Here is a 26,417-nt window from a genome sequence, read left to right on the forward strand (position 1 = left end):
GGGAGCAGGGGAAGTTCCAGGGTGACCTTCCCCACCGCCACCTGCCACTGATGCATCCGCAGTCGCATCCCCTTTGGGCTGTGGGTGGTGCTGGAGCGTGGGATCCACCTCGGAGCTGGGAGCTGCAGCATCAGGAGCTGGGTGCCTGGTGTCCCGGGGTTCAGGGGAGGCTGGATGGGGAGGGGGCGGCTTGGAATGTGGGGCGGGGTCCTTTGCTTTGGAGTCTTCGAAGTCTTCGGCTTCCGTATAAGGAGAGATTAATAAGACTGGGACTTTTCAGCTTGGAAAAGAGACGGCTAAGGGGAGATATGATTGAGGTCTATAAAATCATGACTGGTGTAGAGAAAGTAGATAAGGAAGTGTTGTTTACTACTCATAACACAAGAACTAGGGGTCACCAAATGAAATTAATAGGCACGCACAGAGGGGCGGGGCACTGAGCACCCAACAGGACCCAAAAGGTGACTGTGCGTTGTGTGAAGAAATACTTCCTTTTGTTTGTTTTAAACCTGCTGCCTATTAATTTCATTTGGTGACCCCTAGTTCTTGTGTTATGAGTAGTAAACAACACTTCCTTATCTACTTTCTCTACACCAGTCATGATTTTATAGACCTCAATCATATCTCCCCTTAGCCGTCTCTTTTCCAAGCTGAAAAGTCCCAGTCTTATTAATCTCTCCTTATACGGAAGCCGAAGACTTCGAAGACTCCAAAGCAAAGGACCCCGCCCCACATTCCAAGCCGCCCCCTCCCCATCCAGCCTCCCCTGAACCCCGGGACACCAGGCACCCAGCTCCTGATGCTGCAGCTCCCAGCTCCGAGGTGGATCCCACGCTCCAGCACCACCCACAGCCCAAAGGGGATGCGACTGCGGATGCATCAGTGGCAGGTGGCGGTGGGGAAGGTCACCCTGGAACTTCCCCTGCTCCCAAGGATCAGATCAAGTCTGGATGAAGCTTGGAGGGGGGGCTTACTCGACCCAGGACGACCTGTGACCAGAACAGCTGGGAAGGGGGGGGGGGGGCTTTGGGGCATCTCCACCTGGGATGCGCTGACACTGCAGGCCAGGGGTAGATCCAGGAGCAGCGCCAGGGTTTTTCCCGCCCTAGGCAGGGGTCCTTCCGCACTCCCGGTCTTTGGTGGCAAGTCTGCGGCGGGGGGTCCTGCCGCGCTCCTGGTCTTCAGGGCACTTCGGCAGCGGGTCCCGGAGCGAGCAAAGGACCCGCCGCAGAATTGCCACCAAAGACCCGGAGTGTGGAAGGACCCCACGCCGCAGAATTGCTGCCAAGTGCGGCAAAATGCCGCCTCCCAAATCCTGCTGCCCTAGGCAACCGCCTAGGTTGCCTAAATGGAAGCGTCGGCCCTGGGTAGACCCGGCCTTGTCTCCAATGGGGGCAGGGGCAGGCCCGGGGAGGGTAGAGCCAGGACACATGCAGGCAATTGCATCCAGCCTTCTGCACTGTCACTAACCACTCAGGACTCCTCTTTGGAACGTTCCCATTCAGTGAGTAATTTGGCAGGCAGCTAGGGAATGTGAGCGAGAAAAGGGAAGAGACATTTATAGCTTGGCCAGACCAGAATGGGGTTTCCTTGGACAAAGCAAAGACAGCTCCCTAACCTGGGGACCTTCTCCCAACCACGTTCCAAAGGTCTGTCACAATGGAACTATGCAGAGCTGCGTGCAGGCTCGGGCAGATGGCCCTGCCTTGGATCTGCTCTGTTCCCATGGGGAGAGGGGGAGGGCAGCTGCTGCTCCTGGAGCCCAAAGTCAAGCGACTTGTCCACATCCAAACAGCTGGTCAGTCGCTAATTGCAGTGCAGAACGGCGACAGCACACACACAGGAAGGCTCCTGCAAGCCCCACCGTTCAGCACATGTACAACCAGTCAGGCCAAAGCCATGGAGCACATCGCATCGGAGATAACCCAGCCCAATGGGACCTTGGGCATCTAATACTGGAGACAGCCCCTAGAAGACAGGGAGGTGAGGGAAAATGCTGCACCAGGGCACTTGCCTCCAACCCTGAGATCAGGCCAAAAGAGAGCAGCCCAGAAGCAAAGGGGGTCAACACACGACCTCATGGTAGAGGATTTTATTAGATAGTTCAAGCAAGAGCTTGGCTAGGCCAGGACACAGACATGCAGAGGACATGCCTCCAGGGGAGGTGGGGATGCATTTACTGCAAGATTTTTCCACACACTGCCAGTTGGACTTAGCAGAGTCTCAGTGGAGCATGGCTTCACCTCCTCACGAATACTGCATCTGAGCAGGACGTGTGACAACACACAGTAGAGACCGGAAAAGCCACATAGTCCAGCCCGGTCCCAGTGGGAGGGGACCGTGGAGTCAGACAGCACCGGGGCAATCTCAGGGGCTCATTCCTGGAGCGGGAATGCACTGTGCTCTCCAGCGGGTCAGCCCATCCCTCTCTCCAGAGGCTCCATAATCCTGCTGGCCCAGGTCCCACCATCCTCTCCTGGAGTGCTGCCAGCCAGTGCAAGGGCTCCATCTTCCTGCCTCTCTCGCTACCAATTCAAAACACCACAAGGTGAAACCCATCCTCTCAGTACCAAGCTTGCATGCCTGACACTGGCCTCAAACCCCTGCAATGCTCATGCAACACTGCACCTTTCCCTGGCATGTCCTAGCCGAGCAGCTCAAAGCACTTTACTCTTAACTCAGCCACACCGCCCTCTCGTACAGGTGGGGAAACTGAGGCACAGCAAAGGGAAGGGACTTGCTCAAGCTAGTTTCCCTTTGAGCCTCTTCCCCAGAAGGGCTGTGAGGATTAGTTAACGAGCAGTGCAAAGCCCCCCCACCACCCTGAGAGAGCAGCAGGTTACTCTATTTGCTGTTAACCCCCTGCATCATATCTGCAGCTCCCTTTGCCCAACATGCCTGGAGTTCTCCAAGGAGGGCAGTTGACTGCAGCCGTGCCAGTGCATCCCCGACAGCCCCTTGGTGGTGACTTGCATCCCCCCTCCCCTGGAGGTGTGTAAAGGTGTGTCGGGAGGGGGGGTGTCCTTCCCCCACTCCAGGCCATGCTCCTCTCTCCCTCAATCCAGCTTGGGGGGCATGAAGTGCTGTCACTGCTGAGCTGCACGCAGGAGCCGCTCTTCATGCTTCTTCCGCATCCTCTCCTTGAAATCTTCCAGCTCCTTCCTCTGAGGCACAGACAGAGGGGAAGGGTCAGGGTCAGTAAGCATTACTGTTCACCTGCTTCATGCCCCCATAGCACAGCCCCACAGGTACCATCTCCCTCCCAGGTCTCCTTAGAGCCAGATGCACAGCTGGTGGAGGCGTGAGAGATCCTGCTACTCTCTAGTGGTTAGAGGGTGACTCAAGAAATCAGCCCTGATGCTGCTGCAGCTAATGGTTCCAGGTTAGCATTAATCTCTTACTGGTGGGGAAGGAAGGACACACAGAGCCCCTCATGTTCATCCCAAACCTCCAGGGGCTGGACAAGTTGCTTCTTCAAACCCCAGCTGAGTCCTGGGATGGGCTCAGAATGGGACAGCTACAGAGCACCTGGAGACACCAGATAACTCCCTGGTCGCGCACCACAGCTGGGGAAGGGTCGAAGCAGCTGGGTCTTTGCCAGACAATGCTCTGAAGGCAATGGGGAGGAGAGCTCTATCCTTCTGCTCTGCCAGAGACAACCTATCCCAGCAAGGCCTTGCAGGTGATGGCACATGGCTGCGTGTCACCTAGGGGTGTAGATCCAACCCCCCAATGGCTGTTAATCCCAATGACCTGCAGTGGGCAGGATAGTTGATGTCACGCGAGAGAGGGGCTCAGCAAAGCCTCCACAGCTGGGACATGTCCTCAGCAAGGTTCATGGGGGGGCAGTACACTCACCTGGTGGTCATCATCGGGTGGGTAGATCTCCCTCTGTGGAAACAGAAATGCAGACACCTGTGAGGATTACCAGCTGGGGGGGGTGCCAGGGCCAGTCTTACCCAGCAGGGGAGCTAGTGCCATTACTGGCACAGATGACAAGGAGAAATGGATGCAACAGACCCTGCTGGGATGTCTGCCATCTCCACCCCCCTTAGCAACAGCTCCTAGGCAGGTCTCTCGCCTATCAGAGGTGGGGAAGGAGCAGGGCATGGCAAACGAAGCCAATGCAGCTGTTTGGTCAGCTCTAGAAAATGCCCTCTACAGATGTCACTTCCAACTCCTCCCCATGAGCTCTGACTGAACCCCTCCGTTGTTCTAACCACTAGCCCACACTACCCTCCTAGAGCTGGAAACAACCCGAGAGTCCTCCCCTCACAGTACCTGCATGAATCACTAGCTTGCACTCTCCTCCCAGAGCAGAACACCATGCTCACCTTCCTTTTGATGACATATTCTTCGAAGTACTCTGCTTGGTTGGAGATCCAGAACATGGCAACAGGGAAGGACAAATACAGAACCATCTGCAGAGGAAGAGAGGAGAGGGGGAACATGTGGCCCAAATTAAGGGGAACACTGAATTGAGCTTAAACAAGGATGGCCTTGCATGAAATCCCAGGTACTACACAGCCCAATTAAGCAAAGCTCCTGCAAAGCACATGGCAGTGATGAACTCAGTGCAGCTTCACTTCAGCTATGTCCACACTACAGACTCTAGGCCAGCATAGCTCCAAGCGTAGACGGAACATACAGCGACAGGACTTTTTCTGCTGGTGTTGGAACACCAACTCCCCAGACAACATTAGCTCTGCTGACAGAGGTGCTCTTCCATCGACATAGCTGCCTCTACATTGGGGGTTTTGTCGGCATAGCTCTGTCACTGGGGGCTATGGGTTTTTCCACATCCCTGACTGACATAGCTATGCCAGTGTAAGTTGTAAGTGCAGACCAGACCTTAGCTTTGATCAAGCCACATTAAAATGTATTGGTCCAGGAACTGTGTGTGCCTGGGTCTTTTCTTTTAAAGTCTCTTCCTTTCCTCTGGGCCCATGCAATAACTAATGATAGCTTAGACATCTGCTTGGATGATCCTCACACGTGTCTGGACCAACCGCATTTTGCAAGGCTATTGCCAAAGCATTTTCCCCTTAGGAGGAAGGACCTGGCTGTCTGTTTTTTACCGAGACATTTTATACACTTGCTGAACAGTGCCTTAACATTTCGTGAGCTGAAAATGGAGCAAATTGAGAGAGCATGGGGGAATCCCCGTAAACCTGCTGCCACCAAGCAAACCCACTGCAATGCCACCCAATCCTCGGAGTCCCATCCCTCTCCTACCACAAAGGCACACCACCCCTAGGGAAAAGGGGTGGGGTGGGAAGAATTTCTCCACCCTCCCGTTGAGCTGCCCAATGTCTCAGGCCATGCTGAATCCTGCCACTCTACTAATGGGCTGCCCCAGCTTCAAGGCTGCCACTGAGTATTTGCTTTGACCCGCGGGCCTGTCTGCTGCTTCTCTGGGATGCCCTCTAGTGGGGATTTTCCATTTTAATGTTGTTTTAACCTCCTCCGTCGCCTGCCCCAGCAGCAGGGGCAAGTAGCCAGCCCTGGACTCTCCTTCCCTTCAGAGGCTCTCAATGCTGGCCCCTTGGCTCCAACTAGTCAGGTCTTTCTATGGCACCCATCACCCTGGTACCAGGACACCCCAGCCAAGCACCAATGAGCCCCGCCCCCAACCATAGACCCCCCCCCCTTGCCCCAGCCCCATCATGTTCCCTAAAGGGCTTCTCTGCCGCTACTACGACTGTAGCAGCCCCCCTCCCCCAGCCTCCCTGCGCCTCCCAGGGTCCGTTTCTGCCACTGACCCGAAACACCTCCAGCTTCACCCCCATCCTGTCTGCTATGTCCCAGCTACTCTTCCGCCCTCCCCCTCTCAGGGCCTCACTGGCCGCTAGCGTCCGCTCTCCCACACCGCAACAAACGCGACGCTGATTGGTCAAGGAGCAGCATCAGCTTCGGTCATTGGTGAAGAACTCGGCGAGGAGGGGCCCCGCCTGCCCGATTGCCGGAGTAAAGATGGCGTCTGGCCGGAAATGGCCCCTGAAGGTGGCGCTTCACCGGAAGTGCGGCCCTCTTAGCCAATAGGCGGTTTCCCCGCGAGAGGGCAGCCCCCTGACACGGAGAGAGCGCGCCGCGCCGTGTGCGTCATCGCCGCGCGCCGGGGCCTGGCGGTGTCGGTGTGTGGGGCGCAGGGTCTGGTGTAGCCGCGATGCCGGAGCTGGAGGAGACGCCGGTGGCCGCCGGCGAGGGGAAGCCGGACCTCTTCTTCGTGAGTGCCCGGCCGTGCCATGTCCTCTCAGGCCACCGTAGCCTACAGCGCCCCCCTTCCCCTCGGCCTGGGCTCGCCCCGCCCTTGGGTTCCCTCTAGCTCACCCCCAGACCCCCGTGGCCAGGGAGCCCCGCCCCTTAGACCAGCCCCGCCCCCTTCCTCCCCATGGACCCAGCGCGCCCCCCTCCCCCCCCCCACGTGCTGCCTCCCATAGACTCAGACCTGCCCCCTACCAGCCTGGGGCCCGTTGTCCGCCTCCCCCCTGTGCGAGGTCACACCCGGGCAGAGCTCTGGGTTTGCACAGTTGGACCCTAGAAAACTCAGGGACCCTCAAGTGTACATGCCTGTCATTGCCAGGTGCTGGAGCAACTCTTGTGCCATGATTCCTCGCCCAGGCCTCAGCCCTGGAGCTGTGGTGCAAGGGTCGGCCCCACACTACAAGAAGGATGTGGAAAAATTGGAAAGAGTCCAGTGGAGGGCAACAAAAGTGATTAGGGGTCTGGAGCACATGACTTATGAGGAGAGGCTGAGAGAACTGGGATTGTTTAGTCTCCAGAAGAGAAGAATGAGGGGTGATTTGATAGCAGCCTTCAACTACCTGAAGGGGGGTTCCAAAGAGGATGGAGCTTGGCTGTTCTCAGTGGTGGCAGATGACAGAACAAGGAGCAATGGTCTCAAGTTGCAGTGGGGGAGGTCCAGGTTGGATATCAGGAAAAACTATTTCACTAGGAGGGTGGTGAAACACTGGAATGCGTTACCTAGGGAGGTGGTGGAGTCTCCTTCCTTGGAGGTTTTTAAGGCCCGGCTTGACAAAGCCGTGGTTGGGATGATTTAGCTGGGAATTGGTCCTGCTTTGAGCAGGGGGTTGGACTAGATGACCTCTTGAGGTCCCTTCCAACTCTGATATTCTATGATTCTATGACATCTCAGCTTGGCTCTCTGTCTGGTTTTAATGGTACCCTCCAATACCAAGCTAGTGTGTGTGCAGTTCTGAGCAACTCTGCAATAACAACCAGTGTACAGGTACAGCCCTAGTTTTCCTGAGCAACCCTGTAGTGACAAGACAACATTTGCAAAGCCCTGGCCCTTCTAGGCAATCCTACAATAATAAACCAGTACGTTTACATCCCCAGCCCCATGTTAACAAAACAGGCTGCCAGCCTGGAGGAAGCAAACACTGAATGAGGAAACAGGTTGTAATAAACAGGAAAACGAGTTTTAAAAGTTTGGATTCCCTTGGTGGTTTCCCTACTAAACAGACTCTGAGTTTCAGAAGCGGTGCTGCTAGTGCCTGGAGGTTCCTGGGCATAAAGGAGAGGCCTGGGCTCTGCCTCTAACCCCTTCCCCTCCCACATGCAGGAGGAGGAGGATCTGCAGTACGAGGAAGAAATCCTGCGCAACCCCTTTTCTGTCAAGTGCTGGATCCGCTACATTGAGTTCAAGCAGAACGCTCCCCGGCATGTGCTGAACCTGATCTACGAGAGAGCCCTCAAGGAGCTGCCAGGCAGGTATGTGGCTGGGAGCGAAGACATGGAGAACTCTTTGGGCATGTCTATGTTGCAGTAAGAGGTATGACAGCAGCATGTGTTGACACGCCGGAGCTAGCGAGCTTGATAACAATGGCAATGAAGCTAGTCACTCAAATACGTACCCGGGCTTGTGGGCTCACTTGTACAACCCGCGCTGCTGTTGTTCAAGCTCACTAGATGGAAGGTAGCGTCTCTGTTGACGCATTCTGCAGTCACGCCTTTGATCGCAGTTGTAGACATACCCTTTAGGAGCTCACAACTACTGTGATCTCATGTGGGAAGCACTACAGAGAAGTGCAGGTGCACTGGATATGGGCAGCTCCCGGCTACCACATGCCTAGCCTCTCCCAGCAGGAGGCTCTGTGAGGGCCAGGACAGGAGCGCAGGCTACAGAAACCTCTGGTAGTGACAACTCCATGGTGTTTGCAGTTACAAGCTGTGGTACAACTACCTTAAGCAGCGCCGGAAGCAGGTGAAGAACAGGTGTGTGACTGACCCCGGCCATGAGGAGGTGAACAACTGCCATGAACGTGCCCTCGTCTTCATGCACAAGGTATGGGGAGGCCCGGGACAGATGAGCGGCAAAGCCACTGGGCTTGATGATGGTAGATGAAGGCTCCCTGGTGAGGGCAGGGTTGTTGGAGGCTTTCTGCATAGCCCTGACCCCAACCATGGACAGCCCCTGCCCCAGGCTCTGGCCGCCCTTGTAGATCACCCAACCATGGACCCCTTGTGTCCTGGACCTCATCACCAACCATGATCTCCTCCCACACCTTAGACCCCTGCCTGCCTGCTCTGAGTCCCATGTGTCTCCAGAATGGGCATAGCCTGGGCTCCCGCAGGGCCAGCTCCCCCATGCCATCACTAACCAGCTTGCAGCGGCACTGACCAGGTCTCATTGTGCTCAGCTTGCTAATGGGCTGGGGGCCAGCAGGACACAGCAAGCTCATTTTATGTAACCCCACTGGTGGCTGTCAGTCACTTCTGGCCTCGGGCTGGGTTGGAACCAGCAATTTCAAGGCACAAGGCTCTGTAGGGTTCTCTTGAGGATTCACCTCCAGGGCCTTGTCTGCTCATTGCTCTGGCTAGAATGAAACAAACAGGAGGGGAAATCCAAATACCAGGTGAGGTACCCACGTTGTCTGGGACAGGGCTTCCCCCCCTTAGGGAGAAGGGGGTTTTGTCTTTAGGGACAGCAGTGCCATAGCATGGCAGTATAACCATGATGGCAGGAGTCGGGCCCTGCCCGTGGTCCTGCTCTAGTAAGCAATCCTACCTCTTGAACTGGCAGATGCCTCGGATCTGGCTAGATTACTGCCAGTTCCTCATGGACCAGTGCCGGATCACCCGCACGCGCAGGACCTTTGACCGGGCGCTCCGGGCGCTGCCCATCACACAGCACCATCGCATCTGGCCCCTCTACCTGAAGTTTGTGCGCTTGTACCCCCTGCCCGAGACGGCTGTGCGAGTCTACCGCAGGTACCTGAAGGTAAGGGCGCCAGCTTCCCTGATCTTTGCTCTTTGCTGAGCTGCCCCTCTTTGAACGGTCTCCTCTGGGTTTGCCTGTCTCTGTACAGTGGATCCGCAACATTGGAACAAAGGCCTTGGAGCTTCTGTTCCTCATAGGTCAAAATCCAGCCCTAACCCCGCCCACAGCTGCAGGGTGCATTGCAATGGAGGCAAACGGATTGGAGGGGATGGCTGAGTGACCTGCCTAGGGTCATGCAGGGAGGCTGAGCCAGAGCAAGGAATTGAACCCGTGTCTCCCGATCCCAGGTTAGCACCCAAACTTCTGCACTGTCCTTCCACTTGTCCCTGCCCCAGCTAGCTGTGGTACCTCAGGCAAATCACTTCCCCTATCTGTGCCTCAGTTTCCCTTCACAGAGGGGGGCCTAGTGAACTGTAAAGTGCTTGGAGATGAGGGGGGCAGTGTTAACCTGCAAAAGCATGGGGGGGATTACCCGTTTAGCTGCCACGTGGACATCACTGGAAATGCTGTACTTTTTATCTGTGTAATGGTGATGTTAGTGTCTGTGCCAGAATCTCCCTGCTCTAGGGCTAGGGCCTTGTGAGGGGCAGGGGGTGCTGGGTTGCCTTTAGTCATAAGGCTGCCAGACTGGGTGAGGCCTAGCTACAACTAACCTAGTATCCCATCTCCGACAGTGGCCTGAGCTAGCGCTCTGGGGGAGTGTACAGAACAGGGCAATTATGGAGTGATCCACCGCTGTCTACCACTCCCAGCTCCTGGTAGCCCATGGTTTAGGGTCACCACGAGCGTGGGGTTGCGTCCCGGACCATCTTGGCTAATAGACACCAATGAACCTATCCTCCATGAACTTTTTGGGAGCCCAGTTCCCTGGCTGGGATGATTTAGTTGGGGGTTAGACTAGATGACCTCCTGAGGTCCCTTCCAACCTTGATATTCTATGATTCTATGTTCATCCCCGTGGTGTGTGCTGCAGCTGAGCCCCGAGAACGCCGAGGAGTACATTGAATACCTGCGCTCCATTGACCGGCTGGACGAGGCTGCCCTCCGCCTTGCCACCGTGGTCAATGACGAGAGGTTCGTCTCAAAGGAGGGGAAATCCAACTACCAGGTACGGTGCCCATGGTGCCGGGACGAGGCTTCCTTCCTGAGGGGGCAGCTGTGCCAGTCATCCACCCCATTGCTCATAGCCCCTCCCTTTAAGGATGGCTTGTGCCCCAGCCCCTTTGCCAGTCCCCCAGAGCTCTGTCCCTACGCAGGGGGTCTCACATCCTGGAATGTGCCAGTTGGGGCAGCAGGAGTGAATAGTGGGGCTGGGCACCAGACCTCAGCCTGGAGCCTGGGCCCACAGTGTTAGGAAGTGGAGGGGATGGGCTAATTTGTGCAAACCAAGCCCAGGGCAGGAACTGGAGTAGCCATCATGGTGTGTGCTCCCACAAGGGCACAGTAGTCGTGGGGGACGGGCTAGATGGGTCTCAGGGCCTGGGAGCACCTGGTGGGTGCTGAGTGGCCTGTGTAGCCTTGCCCTGCTGCCTGATGTCTCATCTCCCCTCCAGCTGTGGCACGAGCTGTGTGACCTCATCTCCCAGAACCCTGACAAGGTGAAGTCCCTCAATGTTGGGGCCATCATTCGCGGAGGCCTGACCCGCTTCACCGACCAGCTGGGCAAGCTTTGGTGCTCCCTGGCCGACTATTACATCCGCAGCGGGCACTTTGAGAAGGTACCTTGGGGGGTGGGCGAGGCCAGCACTGGGAGCTTGTAGGGATGGGCACTGTTCCATGCAGACTGCTCTGTGAGTGGCACTAGCTGCTGACAAAGGCTTTCCCATTGCGAGGGGCAGCTGGTGTTTAATCTGGTGGGCGCAGGGGTTAAAAGTCCTGGGGAAGCAACAACCCAGGAGGTTGCATGGCTGGGTGCAGCGGGGGCCCCCAAAGGGTTAGTGAATCATGCGAGGAGAGGACAGAGAAACCAGGTGTGGTGGAGTGGGAGAGAGAAGAAGGAAGTCTCCACCTGAGGCTTGGATCCAGGAGCTGCATGGGAGAAGGCGCTCTCTCCAGCCACAGCCATTAGAGCCACACCGAAGCTGGGGCTGGGTGACTCATGGAGGGGAAGTTACGGGAGCCAGGGACGGTTGAGCTGAATCTAAGAGGGGTTTTGAAACATGATGGGTGACATTTGAACTGGATCCTGAAATGGGGGGAGGGGGCCTGGGGAACTGGGAGGGAGGTGCTGGGGGAGGGTACTGCAAAGACCAGAGCAGTCTGGTGGGGGAGGAGGGAAAGGGAAGCAGGCTGGGGGAACTCCTCACAGCCCTCTTCCCCTGCCCCCCACGGAGCTTCCCTGGCTGCAGAGGGATGGTGGGGGGCAGGGGAGGGGGGGCTGTGAGGAGTTCCAGCCCAGCAGGGATGCAGGGTGTCTGAGTTCACCGCCCCAATATGGAAAGCAGCTGCGCTTCCCTGCTCACACAGGCACTGGGGTAGCTCCTGTTTGTCTAGCCAGTCTCATCTGGCAGGAGCCCAAAGCACATCTTTGGAGGGATCGTTGCCCTGGTTCTGGGTGTGCCTGCCTCTGGGGTGGAATATGACAGGGGTTAAAGAGCGCACAGAACACTACGTGGTCACTGATAAGCCCATGATGTGTTTCTCAGCTTTGAGGATATTTGTACTAGCCTTCTAAAATATATTTATGTAAATATCTAGGGCCTCCACTAGCAACGGCTTTGCCAAGTTCATATACTGAATAGTCACCTTGTGAGCATTTACTTTAATACATGGCCTGACTTTGGTTCACAGCCTCTGGTTCAGGCCTTAAATTTTTTTGCACCAGGCCCAATGCTCCAGGCTCTTTCTTTACTACAAACAGTTGCTGCACCCCACCCCAGGAGCAGCCACATCTCAGTACCGGGCAAGGGACCAACCAGCCCCCACATTTCACCCCCACAGGTGGCTGCATCTCAGTGCCAGGCAAGGGATCCCTGTATAAACTGTCCCCCATACTCCACCCCATAGATAGCGCTGAGATGCAGCCGGGCAAGGGCCCTTTAAGGCTTATCAGGGTGGAGGGGCGATAGCTCCCATTTCTCTCCTGGGAGCTGGCTTGGGGGGCTCTTGTGGGGCAGGGAGCGTGTGGCCCTGCTCACGGTGCCGTGTGTCTCAGGCCCGGGACGTGTACGAGGAGGCCATCCAGACGGTGATGACGGTGCGAGATTTCACCCAGGTGTTTGACAGCTATGCCCAGTTCGAGGAGAGCATGATTGCAGCCAAGATGGAGACCACCTCTGAGCTGGGGCAGGAGGAGGAGGGTGAGTGGGGGGCTGGGCCCTGCCTGTGAGTAACATGCAGCGCTCCCCAGCAGGGATTGGCCGGCCCAGGGAGGCAGAGCCCCAAGTGGGGCCCTGGTGGGTAAGGGGGTAATGCTGATTTCTGCAGTTACACCACTTACACCAGGGCTGCATTTGGCCTCCAGACTCTGGCAGCTGATTGCTCTTCATGGGAAGCACAAATGAGCGCTCGGAAGGGGTGGAGGATAGTAAGACCCTGCTAGGCCCACTGGGTAGAGCTGGGAGTCAGGACTCCTGGGTTCGAGTCCCAGCTCTGGGAGGGGAGTGGGGAGCGTTAAACGGGGGGGGGTGCTGGGACTCAGGGCTCCTGGGGTCACGTCTCTGTGCTTCTGTTCCCCTGTGTAAGACAGGGATAACTAGTTGTGACGAACTGGGCCTGTTCTCACTGTGGTCTGTGAATGCTGACAGGGGAGTGTGCTGGGATAGTCTGCATTGCAGGATGGGAGACGGCCCGAGGGCGCATACCTGAGTGTGTAACATGAGAACCCAGGAAGGGGTTGAAGGGGAGGCGACTCCTGAGCCCGGGAAACTGAACAAAGGCTGTGGGAGGGGTCGCTGAAGGCAGAGTGCGGGAAGCAGGCAGGGAGAGAGGGCTGGGGGGCAGAGATGGCTCTGACCTCCCAAGGGGGGCTGGGCTGGGATGCCCGGGGACCCCAAGATGGACCTAACTGAGGGGGTCCCTGTTGTCTGTGCCTGCAAGACCTGTCTTGGACTGTATTCCTGTCATCCAAATAAACCTTCTGCTTTACTGGCTGGCTGAGAGTCATGGTGAATCGCAGGAAGCCGGGGGTGCAGGGCCCTGAGTCCCCCAATACTCCGTGACACTAGTCCTTCCCCTTGGCGTTTCCTGGGGTCTGAGGCTGGAGGTGCATGTGCCTTGATTCCTGTCTGTGCGCGTTCTAATATAAGAGGGGGTAGAAATGAGAGCTATTAAACCCCTTCCCCTCCACTCCACCACCTGCTCCCCTACCCCTGGCTTGGAGGGCTGCAGTGTCCTTGCACTCTGGGTCCGATCCAGTGCTGGTGGCTCATGGCATGCTGGGTCTGAGGCAGGTCACAGACAGGGCAGGGTGCTGGGTGGTTGGTTCGTAGTCCAGAGTAGGGTGGGAGGAGTTGTCCTAGGAGGCCGGGGGTTCTTGGTGAGGGGGAGAGCTGGGGTGTCTAGCCTCTGGCAGAGTATCAGCTTGTCGCCCCCCTGCTGTGGGGGGCCCAGGCCCGGCAGGGACACTGGGGCAGTGGCTAATCTGCCTGTGCCTCTCCCCACTACAGATGATGTGGACCTGGAACTGCGCCTGGCTCGCTTTGAGCAGCTGATCACACGGCGCCCCCTGCTGCTCAACAGCGTGCTGCTGCGCCAGAACCCCCACAACGTCCACGAGTGGCACAAGCGCGTGAAGCTCTACGAGGGCAAACCCCGAGAGGTAGGGCCAGCTCATCCCCCGGGGGAGCATGCAGGGGCCATCCCCCTGGGGCTCTGCCTTGTCATCCCAGTGACGACCACCCCCACCCCCCGTGGCATCCTGGGGGAGTTGGGAGATGGGCAGAGATGCAGCTGCCTCTGGGGCATGGGGAACGAGGGAGCTGTTTATACAGGGACTCCTCATCTGGTGCTGAGATGCAGCTGCCTTTGGGGTGGGACAAATTTCCCCTGCTAATCAGTGCTGCACGAGGCTGCTGCACGCTGTAGTGTGATGGACTTGGGGCGCAGGATTGAGCAGCATGGCTTGGTATGGGTTCATGGCTCAGGGAGTGGCTGAGACACCAGGTGTGTGGTCTGCAGAACTCTGAAAAGCCCAGCCTGGCATGGCTGAGCCCTCTGGTGGGATTTGCTTGGGAAATAGCCCCAGGGAGAGGCTGGTAAGTGGTTTGGGTGAGTCAGGACACCCGAGTTCCCTGTACTACCACGCACTCCCTGTTCTCTCTGGCAAGTGGCACCGTTGTTCTGTACCTTGGTTTCCCTGTCTCTGAGATGAGGGTGATCACTGCATCCTTGGGAAGCTGCAGGGGGTGAGAGTTGCTGGCTATGCAGTGTGCTGGGCTGCCCAAGAGGGCGCTGTAGTGGGGGGTGCAGGGCTGGTGTGCTATACAGAGGTAGGCTGTGCAGCTGGCACTGCCCTGGGCCCTCCTGCCCCAGCGGGGTCAGTGCATTTCCCAGCTATGCACGTCTCCCTCACTGTGCCTGTTCACCCCGACCTGAGCCCAGTGGATTCACGGGATCAGTGCTACGGCCCCAGCTTTGGAACAGTCCCTCGGAGGAGCCTTCCCTTGTGCCAGACCCCCTCAAGCTGTCATGCTTCCTCCAGGGTGAGCCCCATGGCTTCACTGCCTCCGAAGCTTGGGCCTTGGGGTTTCCGCACCCCTGTGTCACCCCACGAGCTCCGTTCAGTGAGTCCCACCGGGACAGACCCCATGGGGGATTCATGACCTCACACAGCGTTGTCCGAACAGTCAGGGTTATCAGTCACCCTGAAGGCAGCATGGGGAGTCCGTGGTCAGCACTGAGATTAAAGCACAGACCCTCCTGCTCAGCCCAGAGCCCAGCCGAGCTGGAGCGAGCCCCTTTGTTCAGGCTCTATCTGACCCACCATCAACCTTGCTCAACCCCAAGCGAGAGCCCCCGACTCCTTCCAGCAGCCAGCCCTGGTCCCCCACCTCAGACCTTGGCAATCCTTTGATCTCCAGCTGGGGGGCTGCTGTTCAGCTTCCCTAAGGAGAGGTGGGGAAGTCCCTCCCTGGGTCCTTGGGTGCTAGGTGTCAACGGCCTAGAATTGGGAGTTCCCATTGACTTCTCAGATGCTCCACTGCTATGGGGAATAAGGCCCCGGCAGCTAGGCAGCACCTCCAGCCATCTCCTAGCCTGCCCCGAGAGCAACCAGGCTCTTTCCACTCGGTGGGAAACTGAGACAGGAGCAGGACTCACAAACTATTCCCACTTCGTCCCATCTGGCAGTGGGTGTAAGTGGCTGTGCAAGGAATGGGGCAGCAAGGACTTGTCTTGTCTTTGGGCATGTGTCCAGAGCATTAGAACAGCTGGGGCACAGGGAATGGCTACAGGCACCGGTTCTGATCTGGCTGGGGCAGGGGATGAGGGTGAGGGGCCGTGTCGCAGGTTCTGATCCAGGCTCAAGCCCGGGGCATGGGGCCCGGGTTCCAATCCAGGCTGGGGATGACTGAAAGCTGCTCCCATTGCATGACTGTGCGGTGTGGGCTGATTTCGGTCCATTTCCTCATCACTGGGTTCTGTGAGATCACCAGGGAGACTCACTTGCCCCAGTGAGGAGCCAAGGGAAACAGAACTCCACCCTCACCCCTAGAGAGTGCCCCTCTGGGGCAGGGGGAGGGGCTGCACGGGCCCTGCTGTAGCAGCTCTGTTGGCAAAGGCCTTCAGCAGAGCATTCCCTTCTCCCGCTGGGTCCACCACTGGCGCCCACCTGCCCCCACAGATCATCAACACCTACACGGAGGCCGTGCAGACCGTGGACCCCTTCAAGGCCACCGGCAAGACACACACACTCTGGGTCTCCTTCGCCAAGTTCTATGAGGATAATGGGCAGATTGAGGACGTGAGTGTTGCTGTGGGCGCGGAGTGAGAACGGCCAAGAGAAGCTACCACTCTCCATGCCCTGGGCCAGGGGACTCATCGGGAGGTTGGGGTGCGGGGTGGTAGGCCCCTCATCCTGAGGCATCCCCCAAGAGGGCTCATGTTCCCAGCAGTGGCTGCTAGTGGGGGTTAAACTGGGCAGGAGCATCGGCCAAGCACCTGGAGAGAGATGCCAACCATGGGGGGCCAGGGCAGAGGGGTCTGTGAGGGAGGGTTTCTGCCTGGCTGGGTGACCTGTGTCTGGGCCCCTGCCGGAGCCTGGGGGAGGGAATGGGCCGAGCTCCTGCCACAGCTCCGGGGAGCGGGCTGGCCTGGGGCTGGAGGGGGGGGGGGGGGGGTCAGCTTGTGCTCCCTCTGATTCTGCCTCCCTCCCCTTCCCCAGGCCAGGACCATATTTGAGAAAGCCACCAAGGTGAACTTCAAGCAGGTGGACGACCTGGCCTGCGTGTGGTGCGAGTACGGGGAGATGGAGCTGCGCCATGAGAACTATGACCAGGCCCTGCGCATCCTCCGGGTGAGCCCAGCCCTGCTGGGCATGGGGGGGTGATGGGAGTGGCAATGTGGGGTATGAGGGCAAGCACCAGGCAACCATCCCTCCGGCTGCTGGAGAGTCCTGGGTGGGTAGAGGAGAGAGGAACATCTTAAGGGTAAGGCCCAGGCTCCACGGTTCCACTCCCAGCTCTGAGAGGGATGGGGATTGGGTGGAGGGGAGCAGGAACCAGGACTCCTGAGTTCTGCTCCCAGCTTTGGGAGGGGTGTGGGGGCTCTAATGGTTAGAATGGGGGGTGGGGGGGGCAGGAACCAGGACTCCTGGGTTCCACTTCCAGCTGTGGAAGGGGCAGGCGGTCTAGTGGTTCGAGTGTGGGCCATGCTTTGCTGGGGACACAGTGAGTGATGGTGAGAAGCTGCCTGCGTGGTGCCTGCCAGGTGATGTCATGGGTCCCTGAATCGCCCTGCCCACTCGGCTTGCTGCTGGCAGTGAAATCCTGGGCACAGGGTTCGCTGCCCCCACTGAGCGCCCTCCTCTCTTGCCCCACAGAAAGCCACGGCCATCCCAGCCAAGAAAGCAGAGTACTTCGATGCCTCGGAGCCCGTCCAGAACCGTGTGTACAAGTCCCTCAAGGTCTGGTCCATGCTGGCCGACCTGGAAGAGAGCCTGGGCACCTTCAAGGTGAGGATACCCACCCTTGTCAGGGGCCAGGTCCTGAGGGGGGTCACGGAGCCGGGCCCTAGCTGCTATCCGGCAGAGGAACTGGGGGAGAGAGGGGGTGGACTCCACTGAGGATGGTGCCAGGCTCAGCCTGCACCCGCCCCTGCCCATCCTGCTGGGTCACCTGGATCCCTGCAGCATGCCAGCCCTTACTGTAATCCACCTAATGCTGCTGCCGGCCTGGTCTTCTCTCCTAGTCCACCAAAGCGGTGTACGACCGCATCCTGGACCTGCGCATCGCCACGCCCCAGATCATCATCAACTATGCCCTCTTCCTGGAGGAGCACACCTACTTCGAGGAGAGCTTCAAGGTGCCGGGGAGCTCCGTTGTTAAGGGCAAGGGAGGGTGGGACTTAGCTGGGCTCCGAGAAGCAGAGTTGGGGTGGGGGGGGGAGGTACTGGTGGGCAGGGCTAGCAGAGAGCCCCTGATTGGCAGGTGTTTGCCCAGTGAAGGAGGGGCTGCAGATCTGGCTGGGTCAAAAGGGCTCTGAGGTGGCGCCGTGGGAATTAAAGGGTTAATGTGCAGTTCTGGGGTGGGGGGTGCGATTGCTCCCAGGGGGGTCATGGAAGTGCCCCCAGTTGCTGCCAGGCGTGAGGGCTCCAGGGGGGACCCAGGCAGCCATGCTCGCACTCCTTCCTCGGCAGGCCTACGAGAGGGGCATCTCCCTGTTCCGCTGGCCCAACGTGTACGACATTTGGAACACCTACCTGACCAAGTTCATCGACCGCTATGGCGGCAAGAAGCTGGAGCGTGCCCGCGACCTCTTCGAGCAGGCACTGGATGGCTGCCCCCAGAAATATGCCAAGAGTATGTTGGGGGTGGGGGTGGGGGGAAGTATTCTCTGGCTCCCAGATATGAGGGCATCCTGGCATCAACTGCCATGTGGCGCTGTCTGGCCAGCATTCCACCCGCACTGGTGCCCAGTCCTGTCTCCAAGCCGAGGGGAGCCCTGGCGGATGGGATACTGAAGTGGGGAGCCCAGCCCCACTGGGCCCTGTGGCTCCATGTGGACTCGGGCACAGACTGCTGTGTGGCAAAGAGGGCCTGAGACCCTGGGCAGTGGCAGGGCCAGCGCCCCCATATGCAGCCCCCCTGCCAGCCAGCTTTGCCTCTACCCCAGTGGTGCTGCGGGTTTCTGATTTGATTCCGAGTCACCCTGTGGCCTGATGTCCCTATACTAGGGCCCTCAGTCGTACCCTGTGCCAGCCGGCCCCTGACTCACCCTGTCCCCACAGCCATCTACCTGTTGTATGCCAAGCTGGAGGAGGAGTTCGGGCTGGCGCGGCATGCCATGGCGGTGTATGAGCGGGCCACGCGGGCCGTGCAGCCCTCGGAGCAGTACGAGATGTACAACATCTACATCAAGCGGGCGGCCGAGATCTACGGGGTCACCCACACCCGCAGCATCTATGAGAAGGCCATTGAGGTGAGGTGAGGTAGGGGGCAGGGCTGGTGGAGCTTTCCCTCTCCCCCCTCACACATGGGCCTAGAGCAGTGCCCCCACACCAGTGTGCCAGTGCATTGGGCTGTCCTAGGCCCCTTCTTGCCATTCAGTAGCAGAAACCCCTCCCAGCCTCCTGCACCCACATCCCATGGGCCAGTGCTGAGGAGCCCCGGACCCATCCAGCAGGCAGTGAGAGGCCTGGGCTGGCTGAGGTCCCAGCGCTGGAGGGTAGCAGGGGCGCTCGGGCGGCAGAGATGGGCACAGACAGCACTGGGCCAAGCCCCAAACACCCCTGGCACTCTGCAGCCCAAGGCTGTGAAGCCATGAACCCGGGATCTTGGGGGGAGGAAGGGGGGAGAGGCCTGTTCTGAGCCGCAGCCTGCAGGGAGCACACTGGGGTGGGGCCGGGGGCATGGCAGCGCATGCTGTGAGGTCCATCTGTCCATCCATCCCCCCCAGGGTGCGATGGGGGTGGGGCTGGTGGGATTCAGGGCACTCTCTCCCAGGTGCTGTCAGACGAGCACGCCCGCGAGATGTGCCAGCGCTTTGCTGACATGGAATGCAAGCTGGGTGAGATTGACCGGGCCCGGGCCATCTACTCCTACTGCTCGCAGATCTGTGACCCCCGGGTAAGGGCCCTGGGCAAACGTGGGTTGGCAGAGTAAGCCTGGGGGTGGGATTGCCCCCTACAGTCTGGTCCCTGACACTACCCTCCTCAGGCTGGTTTCCCTGCTACTCTGTCCAGCCAGGTGGGCTTTGGGCCCTGCTAGAGGGGTCAATTTCCCTGGAGGAGGCTGGGAGATGGCCAGTGTCACCCTCACTCCTGGAGCTGGCAGTGGAGGGCTCGACCCTTGACCCCCCCGCCCCCCACACCACTTGGCACTACAGTGACCTGGAGTGCCCACCCTGTGCCCCCTCCCCCCTGGCTATGGTGGGGATGCAGCGGTGCTGGACATGGGCCTCCCGCCAGACCAGAACCAGGGTGGGTGGGGGTGTCTCGCTGTGACTGCTGGAACCTGTAGCCCTGGAGTGAGTGGGGAGGGGCTTGACTGTGATAGGGCCCCTATCAATGGGTGCAGGGCTCCCCCTCTGCCCTTTTCTGGGCATTACTGCCACATCCCCAGCCCCAGGACAGCCCTGGGCTAAGTCTGGCTCTTTAGGGGTGGGGCTCCCTGAGGGCGAGTCTTGCAGACCATGGAGCTAGAGGGGTGGTGGTTTAGTGCCCCAGGAGTGGCCCAGCATCCTGCCCCCATCTCCAGTAACAGCCTGAGCCCTGGGGGAAGATGGCCTCTGAGCTGGGTGGGCGTGGTCTAGTAGCAGTTACTGGCGTGAGGGGACGGGTAGGGCAGGCCATGGGGGTGGGCACCGCAAGGCTCACTCCCATTGTCCACCCCCACCCCCCAGACCACAGGCTCCTTCTGGCAGACGTGGAAGGACTTTGAGATCCGGCACGGGAACGAAGACACGATCCGGGAGATGCTGCGCATCAAACGCAGCGTCCAGGCCACCTACAACACCCAGGTCAACTTCATGGCCTCGCAGATGCTCAAAGTCTCCAGCAATGCCACGGGCACCGGTAAGCAACCCCTGCATATGGTGGGAGCCTTGGGGGCACCTGTATCCCACCCCGAGGGCGCCCTGGCATTCACCCTGCTGTCTGGTTCCAGTGTCAGACCTGGCGCCGGGGCAGAGTGGCATGGATGACATGAAGCTGCTGGAGCAGCGGGCAGAGCAGCTGGCAGCCGAGGCAGAGCGGGACAAACCCCGGGCCAAGGAGAAGATCCTCTTTGTCAGGTCTGTAGGCATAGGGCAGCTTGTGGTGACTACACCTGCCATCGTTCATGCTGGGGCTTGGCTCCCCTGCCTTATAGCCAACAATAGCTCTGATGTGCCCCTTGCCCAGGGCCCAGTGTGCCAGGGCAGCCTGGGGCTGAAAGCTAGGCTGGCTTCTCACCAGCTGAGCCCGTAACCCCCAACCACCCTCCCTGCTTGGCGCTGCCCTCATCCCTTCCCTGCTGGCTGGGGCTGGCACCCACGGCATAGCCAGCCATAGCCCCCCGCACACTGGGGGGAGCCTGTCCTAGGCCTAAACTCCTGGGGGGAAGCTGTGGATGGTTGGGGGTGGGCACAGTGGGGGCCCAAGACTGTTTCTGGAGCAGCTGGCGTAGGGAGGACTTGCTCACTCCCCTCCCCCCCGGTATGTTGGCAGGAGCGATGCGTCACGCAGCGAGCTGGCCGCACTCTCCAGGCAAGCGAACCCTGACGAGATCGACATTGACGAGGAGGACGGGGGTGAGAGCGAGGAGAATGAGCCTGATGGTAAGGGGGGGGGGGGGGGATGCACAGTTGTGGCTGGGGGAGGGGCCTAGTGTAGCTGGATACGTCCTGCCCCTCAGGCTGAGGATGGGCAGGGTCTGGCTCCTGGCTGGAGGCAGGTGCCGGCTCACCACTGACTCACCCTCCCCTTCTCCCTGCAGAGGTGCAGCTGGAGCAGCAGAGTGTCCCCTCAGCTGTGTTCGGGGGGCTGAAGACCGACTGAACTGGAACTGGGGGCAGCCAGTGGGCACCATGGAGCCTGCTCCCCTCCTGGACTGCGGGCAGAGGGGTCTGGACTTTGACTGATCCCCTAGAGCATGGGCTGGGTGTCCATCCCCCTGGGGCTGGCTGGAGCCATGCCCTGTCCCTCACCCAGGGGAACACTGCTGCCCTAGTTCTTCTGGGGCTGTAGGCCAAGCAGGCTCCCTGAGTTCTGGGTTCCCTCTCCCCCTTGGGCTGTGGGGCCCTGGCTCCTAGGAGGGAGGGGGTAGGGTGAGGTAGGGCTGTGCCATCCAGGCAGGGGAGGACCCTGCTCAGGGCCATTGGCAGGAGGGTGTGGAGCCAGCCTGCCCACCCCTCCCCCATGAAGCACTTTGGGAGCCTGGCTTGTTAAGAGGGGAGGGAGCCAGTCCTGGATCTGGGCTCAGGCCTGGGACCCATCTGGTCTGCACCAGCTAGTGAGTGGGGTAAACATGTGCTTGGTACTCTTCCCCCACTGCTGCCATGGCTGGGGCATGGGTGGCCACACCTCTGTCTCTGGTGCAGGGAGAGGGGGAGTACCCCCCCAAAGGGGCTCCTGTGTCTGAGGCAGGGTGTTTTACTATAAATGTTTCTTTTTCTAACCCCAGCTGGGCTCTCATTGCTCAGGGCACAGCTCCAGGCAGTGGGCTGCCACCCCCCAGCACTCTGGCCTCTCTTCTCCTCCCCGCCCTGTGCTGGGCAGGGACAGGGTGACAGTTCACCCTGGGTCAGGTGGCTCCAGCAGCTCAAGCCTGCAGGGCCAGAGCCTGGGCTTGCCTTGGGGGGGGCCCCCCCCCCCCCCCCCCGCACAATGCTATTGTAGGGCAGGGCTGGGGAAGAGGGACCCTGTTCTGGCCAGGCCTAGCCCTCAGTGCAGGAGGGATGGTGTGTGTGTGTGTGTGTGTGGGGGGGGGGGGGTTGGAACTGAGCAGCAGCCTAGGCACCTTTGAGTATTAGGGTTAAACATGCTGGTCAGGCACCAGTTCTTCTTCCCCCCCCCCCCGACCAGCTGATACCGGGTGAGGCTGTATCAGAGCAGTTCTTGCTGCCATGTGTGTGGGGGGGGTGTAGAGTCACTGCAGCCCAGGACCCCCCCCCCCAAAAAGCATGTTCCACATGCAGCCCTTAGTCCCTGCTCTAAGCGCCAGCAAAGGCTTGGCCTGCAGCATGTGGGAGGGGTGGGAAAGAAGTTTGTTTTTCCATCATAAAACCACAAGGAAAAATTTTCCATGTAGGATTCAACTGAAAGCAGAGGCTGCCCTTGGAGTCCTGATCCCTACTTGACTCACCCTTCCCCAAGCTGGGCCTAGCACCCAGGCTCCTTGACACCCAGTTCTCCTGTGCACTGGGGCAGCAGGGGGAGGCTGGTGGCCTGGGTATCTGCTGCTCTTCTGATGAGGAACCAGGCAGAGACAGAAGCTTGTTTAAAGTTACTTTATTAAGTGACAGGGTGAGGGCCCTGCCAGCTCATTACAGCATTGCCCAGACCTCCCACCCCAGAGGGGCTATCACCTGACCAGGCCCAGCTCCCCTTCCCCCTGTTCCAGCCAGCCCCCTAAAAGGGAGCAGGGGCACAGGCAGCAGCCACCTGGGCTAGGAGGGGTGGGGGAGCCATGGGCACTGGGAGTCCTGCTCCCTGGGGCAGCTACAGGTGGGCTCAGGCCATGTCCCCCCCCCCCCAGGACCCATGGTGCCTAGTCCTGTGCCCAGCACCCTTCCTGCAAGGGGGAAAATTCAACACAGAATTCGATTGTGGTAGAAGCTCAGAAGATACAAAATAGACAAGACATGAAGGAAGAGACAGACACCCCCCACCTCCACCCACTATCCCTCCCCCACCCCACTTATCAAATGCAACTCACTATATACAAATCATTGCAAAATCATTTAAATAGCTCAATCTCTGTATAGTTATGTATAATGTACACAGCCCAGGGGCCAGGCCCTGATCCACACCTCATGGAGGGAGCAGGAGAGACATGCCCCTGGGGTGCAGTCTGACATTCAGATGGTGGGGGGGCCCAGACAGCAGAGTAGCCAGCCTAGGGGCAGGGCCAGACCTTACCAAGTCAGTTCTCTCCCCTGTGCCCTTTGACCCCATAGTTTTAGTGTATTTGGCAGTTCCCAGGATAAGCCCTTGCTGGGCCCTGCCTGGGCACACAGCCGGGGCACAGGGGTCCTGCAGCAGCAGCTGTGTGAAGGATTAGCTCAGCTCAAAGAGGCCAGGAGAGGTTATTTAGGGGTGCCTGGCTTCTTAGGGGTGCCTGGCTTCTTGGTCTGCCAGAGGTGGCCCTGGATGGTGATGGCATCGACACTCATGGACATGGTCTTGGCAGGGATCTGGGTGAAGCGCTTGCGGTCCGAGTTGTACTTATAGATGCCTTCGATCATGGCCTGGCTGATGGTGCGGGGACCATAGCCCGTCAAGCGCGTCAGCTCCTCCGTCTCCCCTGCCGGTGTGTAGAGTGCCCGGAACTGGCAGCTGGAGTCTCGGAACAGGATCAGGAAGTGATGGGCCTTGCTCTTTTCCATCTCCTGGGGAGCAGGGGAGGGATTAGAGACCAGACAAGCCCTCAGCCCTATAACACAAGAGGCCCCTCCCCCTTCGCCCCCCAGCCATACCCCCATGGGGCCATCTCTTTAGCCAAAAGGTGCACCCAGTCACCTCCCACTCTAGGATGGGGGAAGTAAGGGGTTCCCCCCCCCTCCTCACCTCCAGGATCTTGTTCTTGTGGGGCTCGTTGACGCGGCCAGCCAGGCAGCAGTGTGACAGCGCATTGTGGATGATGTGCTTGTTGGACTTGGCGCTTGGCTCTTTATACAGCTTGGGCCCTGCCAGGGAGAGTTGGTTAGAGCTAGATCCAGTGACCTAGGAACTGCCCCACCAGGCTCTGCCCCCAGGGGACCTCCCACTGGGCTCCAGCCAGTCAGACCAGCCCAGGCAGTTCTAATCAATGTCCATGGGGATGGAGGTGGCAGCTAGAGGTGTTGGGGAGAGGGGTGTCTCAGGGATGGGGCAGGCAGCAGGCAGGTGAGAGGCTGGGTGGGGACGGGGTCTCAGACATTGTGACAAAGTGGGAACTTTTTTTATGAATCCGATGTGCCTCAGTTTCCCGTGTATTTTGCAGGGGGGGGGGGAAGGACTGTTTGCTCTTAGGGCAGGCTAAGAGACAGAGGTCAGAGTGGCACAGAGCCACTGAGCACAGACCCCAGCTCAAAAACAAAAAGCATTTGGGGAGGGGGATGGAAAACCTGTCGTATGAAAAGAGACTAGAGGAGCTTGGGTTGTTTAGTCTGACAAAGCGAAGGCTGAGGGGGGATATGATTGCTATCTTTAAATATATTAGAGGGATTAATATGAGGGAGGGAGAAGAATTATTCCAGCTTAGTACTAATGTGGATACGAGAACGAATGGATATAAACTGGCCGTGGGGAGGTTCAGGCTTGAAATTAGACGAAGGTTTCTGACCGTCAGAGGGGTGAAATATTGGAACGGCCTTCCGAGGGAAACGGTGGGGGCGACGGACCTGTCTGGTTTTAAGATTAAGTTAGATAAATTTATGGAGGGAATGGTTTAAGGGTAAAACATAGTAGTCAAGGAAAACCAAGAAATGGTAGGTAAATTGTATAATGGCTGACAGGGGTCAGGCTGGAGACTCTTGCCTATATGCTCGGGGTCTTACTGATCGCCATATTTGGGGTCGGGAAGGAATTTTCCTCCAGGGCAGATTGGCTGAGCCTCTGGAGGTTTTTCGCCTTCCTCCGCAGCATAGGGCAGGGATCTCTAGCAGGAGGGTTTCTGCCGATTGAAGTCACCTAAAACAGGATTGGGGACTTCAACAGCAGAGTCCAGGGAAGGGGTAGGGACGGTTTTATGGCCTGCAGCATGCAGGGGGTCAGACCAGATGATCATAATGGTCCCTTCTGACCTTAAAGTCTATGAGTCTATGAGTCTATGGAGCATTGGCTCCCACTTGGGAGCCAAGGAAGGTCAGACAGAGTCTGAATGTCAGGGCTTGGCCAGGCTCAGGGCTTCACCCATCATTGCTCTGGGTTGGCCTAAGGACTTCCCAGGCTGGGGTCCAGGTGCCTAAGAAACCCGACTGTTCTGACAACGCTGGGGGACTGGCCCTGTCACCCGGGTTGAGGGGAGTCGGACCCTGTGGAGTGGACGGGTCTGTCTCAGCTGGACTCGCTGGGCAGAGCTCACGGGGTGAAGCCCAGCAGGTCAGTCTCAGGAGGTGGGAGGCCATGTGGCCTGTCGGGGTCTGGCACAGCAAAGGGCTTCCTCCCAGAGACTTCCCCAGCTGGGGCCCTGGCCCCTGGTACTCAGGGATGGAAGTAGGGGCAGTGGAGGCAGAGCAGGAGAGGGAATGGGGTCTCATGCATTTACTCAGGGATGGAGGCTGGAGAGGAGGCAGTGAAGGCAGGGCAAGGATCTTACCCATGTACTCTGGATGGAGACAGGGTGGGGGGGCAGCAGTGGATCTCACCCATGTACTTGGGGCTGGAGGAGCAGTAGAAGTGGGGGGAGGCAGGACGGGGGGGGCGTCTCACCCACGTACTTGGGCACAGAGGAGGGACAGGGTAGGATGGTGGTGGTGGGTCTCACCTGTGTACTCTGGGCTGGAGGAAGGGTGTGCTCTAGGACAGAGGGGGAGGCAGGGTCTCACCTGTATACTCTGGGCTGGAGGACGGGTGTGCTCTAGGACAGAGGGGGAGGCAGAGGGAGAGGGTCTCACCTGTGTACTCTGGGCTGGAGGAAGGGTGTGCTCTAGGACAGAGGGGGAGGCAGGGTCTCACCTGTGTACTCTGGCACAGAGGCAGGCGACGAGGCAGTAGATGCATTCTCCCAGTCCCGCTCACGGCTCTGGCTGCCCAGCAGCCGGCTGGGGGACATGAGGCCTGAGGGGGAGGCGGCTCTGTGGGGCAGGGGGGCAGTTAGAGATGGGGCAGGAGTTCCAATGCAGGGGCCAGTCAGACTCACCCTCCAGCTCCCTGGGAGTCACCCCCCCCCCCCCC

At 58.9% G+C, this 26,417-nt stretch overlaps 3 protein-coding genes across 7 annotated transcripts in view; 1 reads left to right on the forward strand and 2 right to left on the reverse strand.

Annotated features, from left to right (window-relative positions):
• Positions 1-2,064: 2,064 nt before the first annotated feature.
• On the reverse strand, positions 2,065-5,871 carry LOC117888756 (protein PET100 homolog, mitochondrial). The gene is made up of 4 exons (XM_034792454.1): positions 5,763-5,871; positions 4,335-4,421; positions 3,859-3,891; positions 2,065-3,164 (listed from the first exon to the last, which is right to left on the reverse strand). The coding sequence occupies exons 1-4, from the start codon at positions 5,787-5,789 to the stop codon at positions 3,087-3,089; spliced, it is 225 nt and encodes a 74-aa protein (XP_034648345.1). The 5' UTR covers positions 5,790-5,871; the 3' UTR covers positions 2,065-3,086.
• Positions 5,872-6,075: 204 nt separating this feature from the next.
• Positions 6,076-21,997, forward strand: XAB2 (XPA binding protein 2). Its single transcript, XM_034792453.1, has 19 exons — positions 6,076-6,226; positions 7,586-7,734; positions 8,185-8,308; positions 9,047-9,244; positions 10,218-10,352; positions 10,798-10,962; positions 12,399-12,543; positions 13,852-14,003; positions 16,026-16,145; positions 16,566-16,697; positions 17,223-17,354; positions 17,591-17,704; positions 18,039-18,201; positions 18,630-18,820; positions 19,345-19,467; positions 20,243-20,414; positions 20,506-20,632; positions 21,048-21,157; positions 21,316-21,997. The coding sequence occupies exons 1-19, from the start codon at positions 6,167-6,169 to the stop codon at positions 21,375-21,377; spliced, it is 2,574 nt and encodes an 857-aa protein (XP_034648344.1). The 5' UTR covers positions 6,076-6,166; the 3' UTR covers positions 21,378-21,997.
• Positions 21,998-22,814: 817 nt separating this feature from the next.
• Positions 22,815-26,417, reverse strand: part of CAMSAP3 (calmodulin regulated spectrin associated protein family member 3) — a 36,879-nt gene continuing 33,276 nt past the window's right edge. For all 5 annotated transcript variants that reach the window (XM_034792406.1, XM_034792404.1, XM_034792405.1 and 2 more), the window contains 3 exons: positions 26,199-26,317; positions 24,108-24,226; positions 22,815-23,929 (listed from right to left, as the gene is read on the reverse strand). In XM_034792406.1, the coding sequence (XP_034648297.1) occupies positions 23,627-23,929; positions 24,108-24,226; positions 26,199-26,317 (541 nt within the window). In that variant the 3' untranslated portion in view covers positions 22,815-23,626. The remainder of the gene's footprint in view (positions 23,930-24,107; positions 24,227-26,198; positions 26,318-26,417) is intronic.

Source organism: Trachemys scripta, chromosome 16 (genome assembly GCF_013100865.1).
Source record: "Trachemys scripta elegans isolate TJP31775 chromosome 16, CAS_Tse_1.0, whole genome shotgun sequence".
NCBI lineage: Eukaryota > Metazoa > Chordata > Testudines > Emydidae > Trachemys > Trachemys scripta.

What these genes read in the sequence shown, in the direction of transcription:
- LOC117888756 (XM_034792454.1), bottom strand. Translation starts at nt 5,789, where the DNA reads ATGGGGGTGAAGCTGGAGGTGTTTCGG. An exon ending in TGAAGCTGGAGGTGTTTCGG is followed by an intron (nt 4,422 to 5,762) that starts GTCAGTGGCAGA and finishes CTTCCTCTGCAG; the next exon opens with ATGGTTCTGTATTTGTCCTT. An exon ending in CACCCGATGATGACCACCAG is followed by an intron (nt 3,165 to 3,858) that starts GTGAGTGTACTG and finishes TCTGTGCCTCAG; the next exon opens with AGGAAGGAGCTGGAAGATTT.
- XAB2 (XM_034792453.1), top strand. Translation starts at nt 6,167, where the DNA reads ATGCCGGAGCTGGAGGAGACGCCGGTGGCCGCCGGCGAGGGGAAGCCG. An exon ending in GCTGGGGCAGGAGGAGGAGG is followed by an intron (nt 12,544 to 13,851) that starts GTGAGTGGGGGG and finishes TCCCCACTACAG; the next exon opens with ATGATGTGGACCTGGAACTG. An exon ending in AGAGCCTGGGCACCTTCAAG is followed by an intron (nt 17,355 to 17,590) that starts GTGAGGATACCC and finishes CTTCTCTCCTAG; the next exon opens with TCCACCAAAGCGGTGTACGA.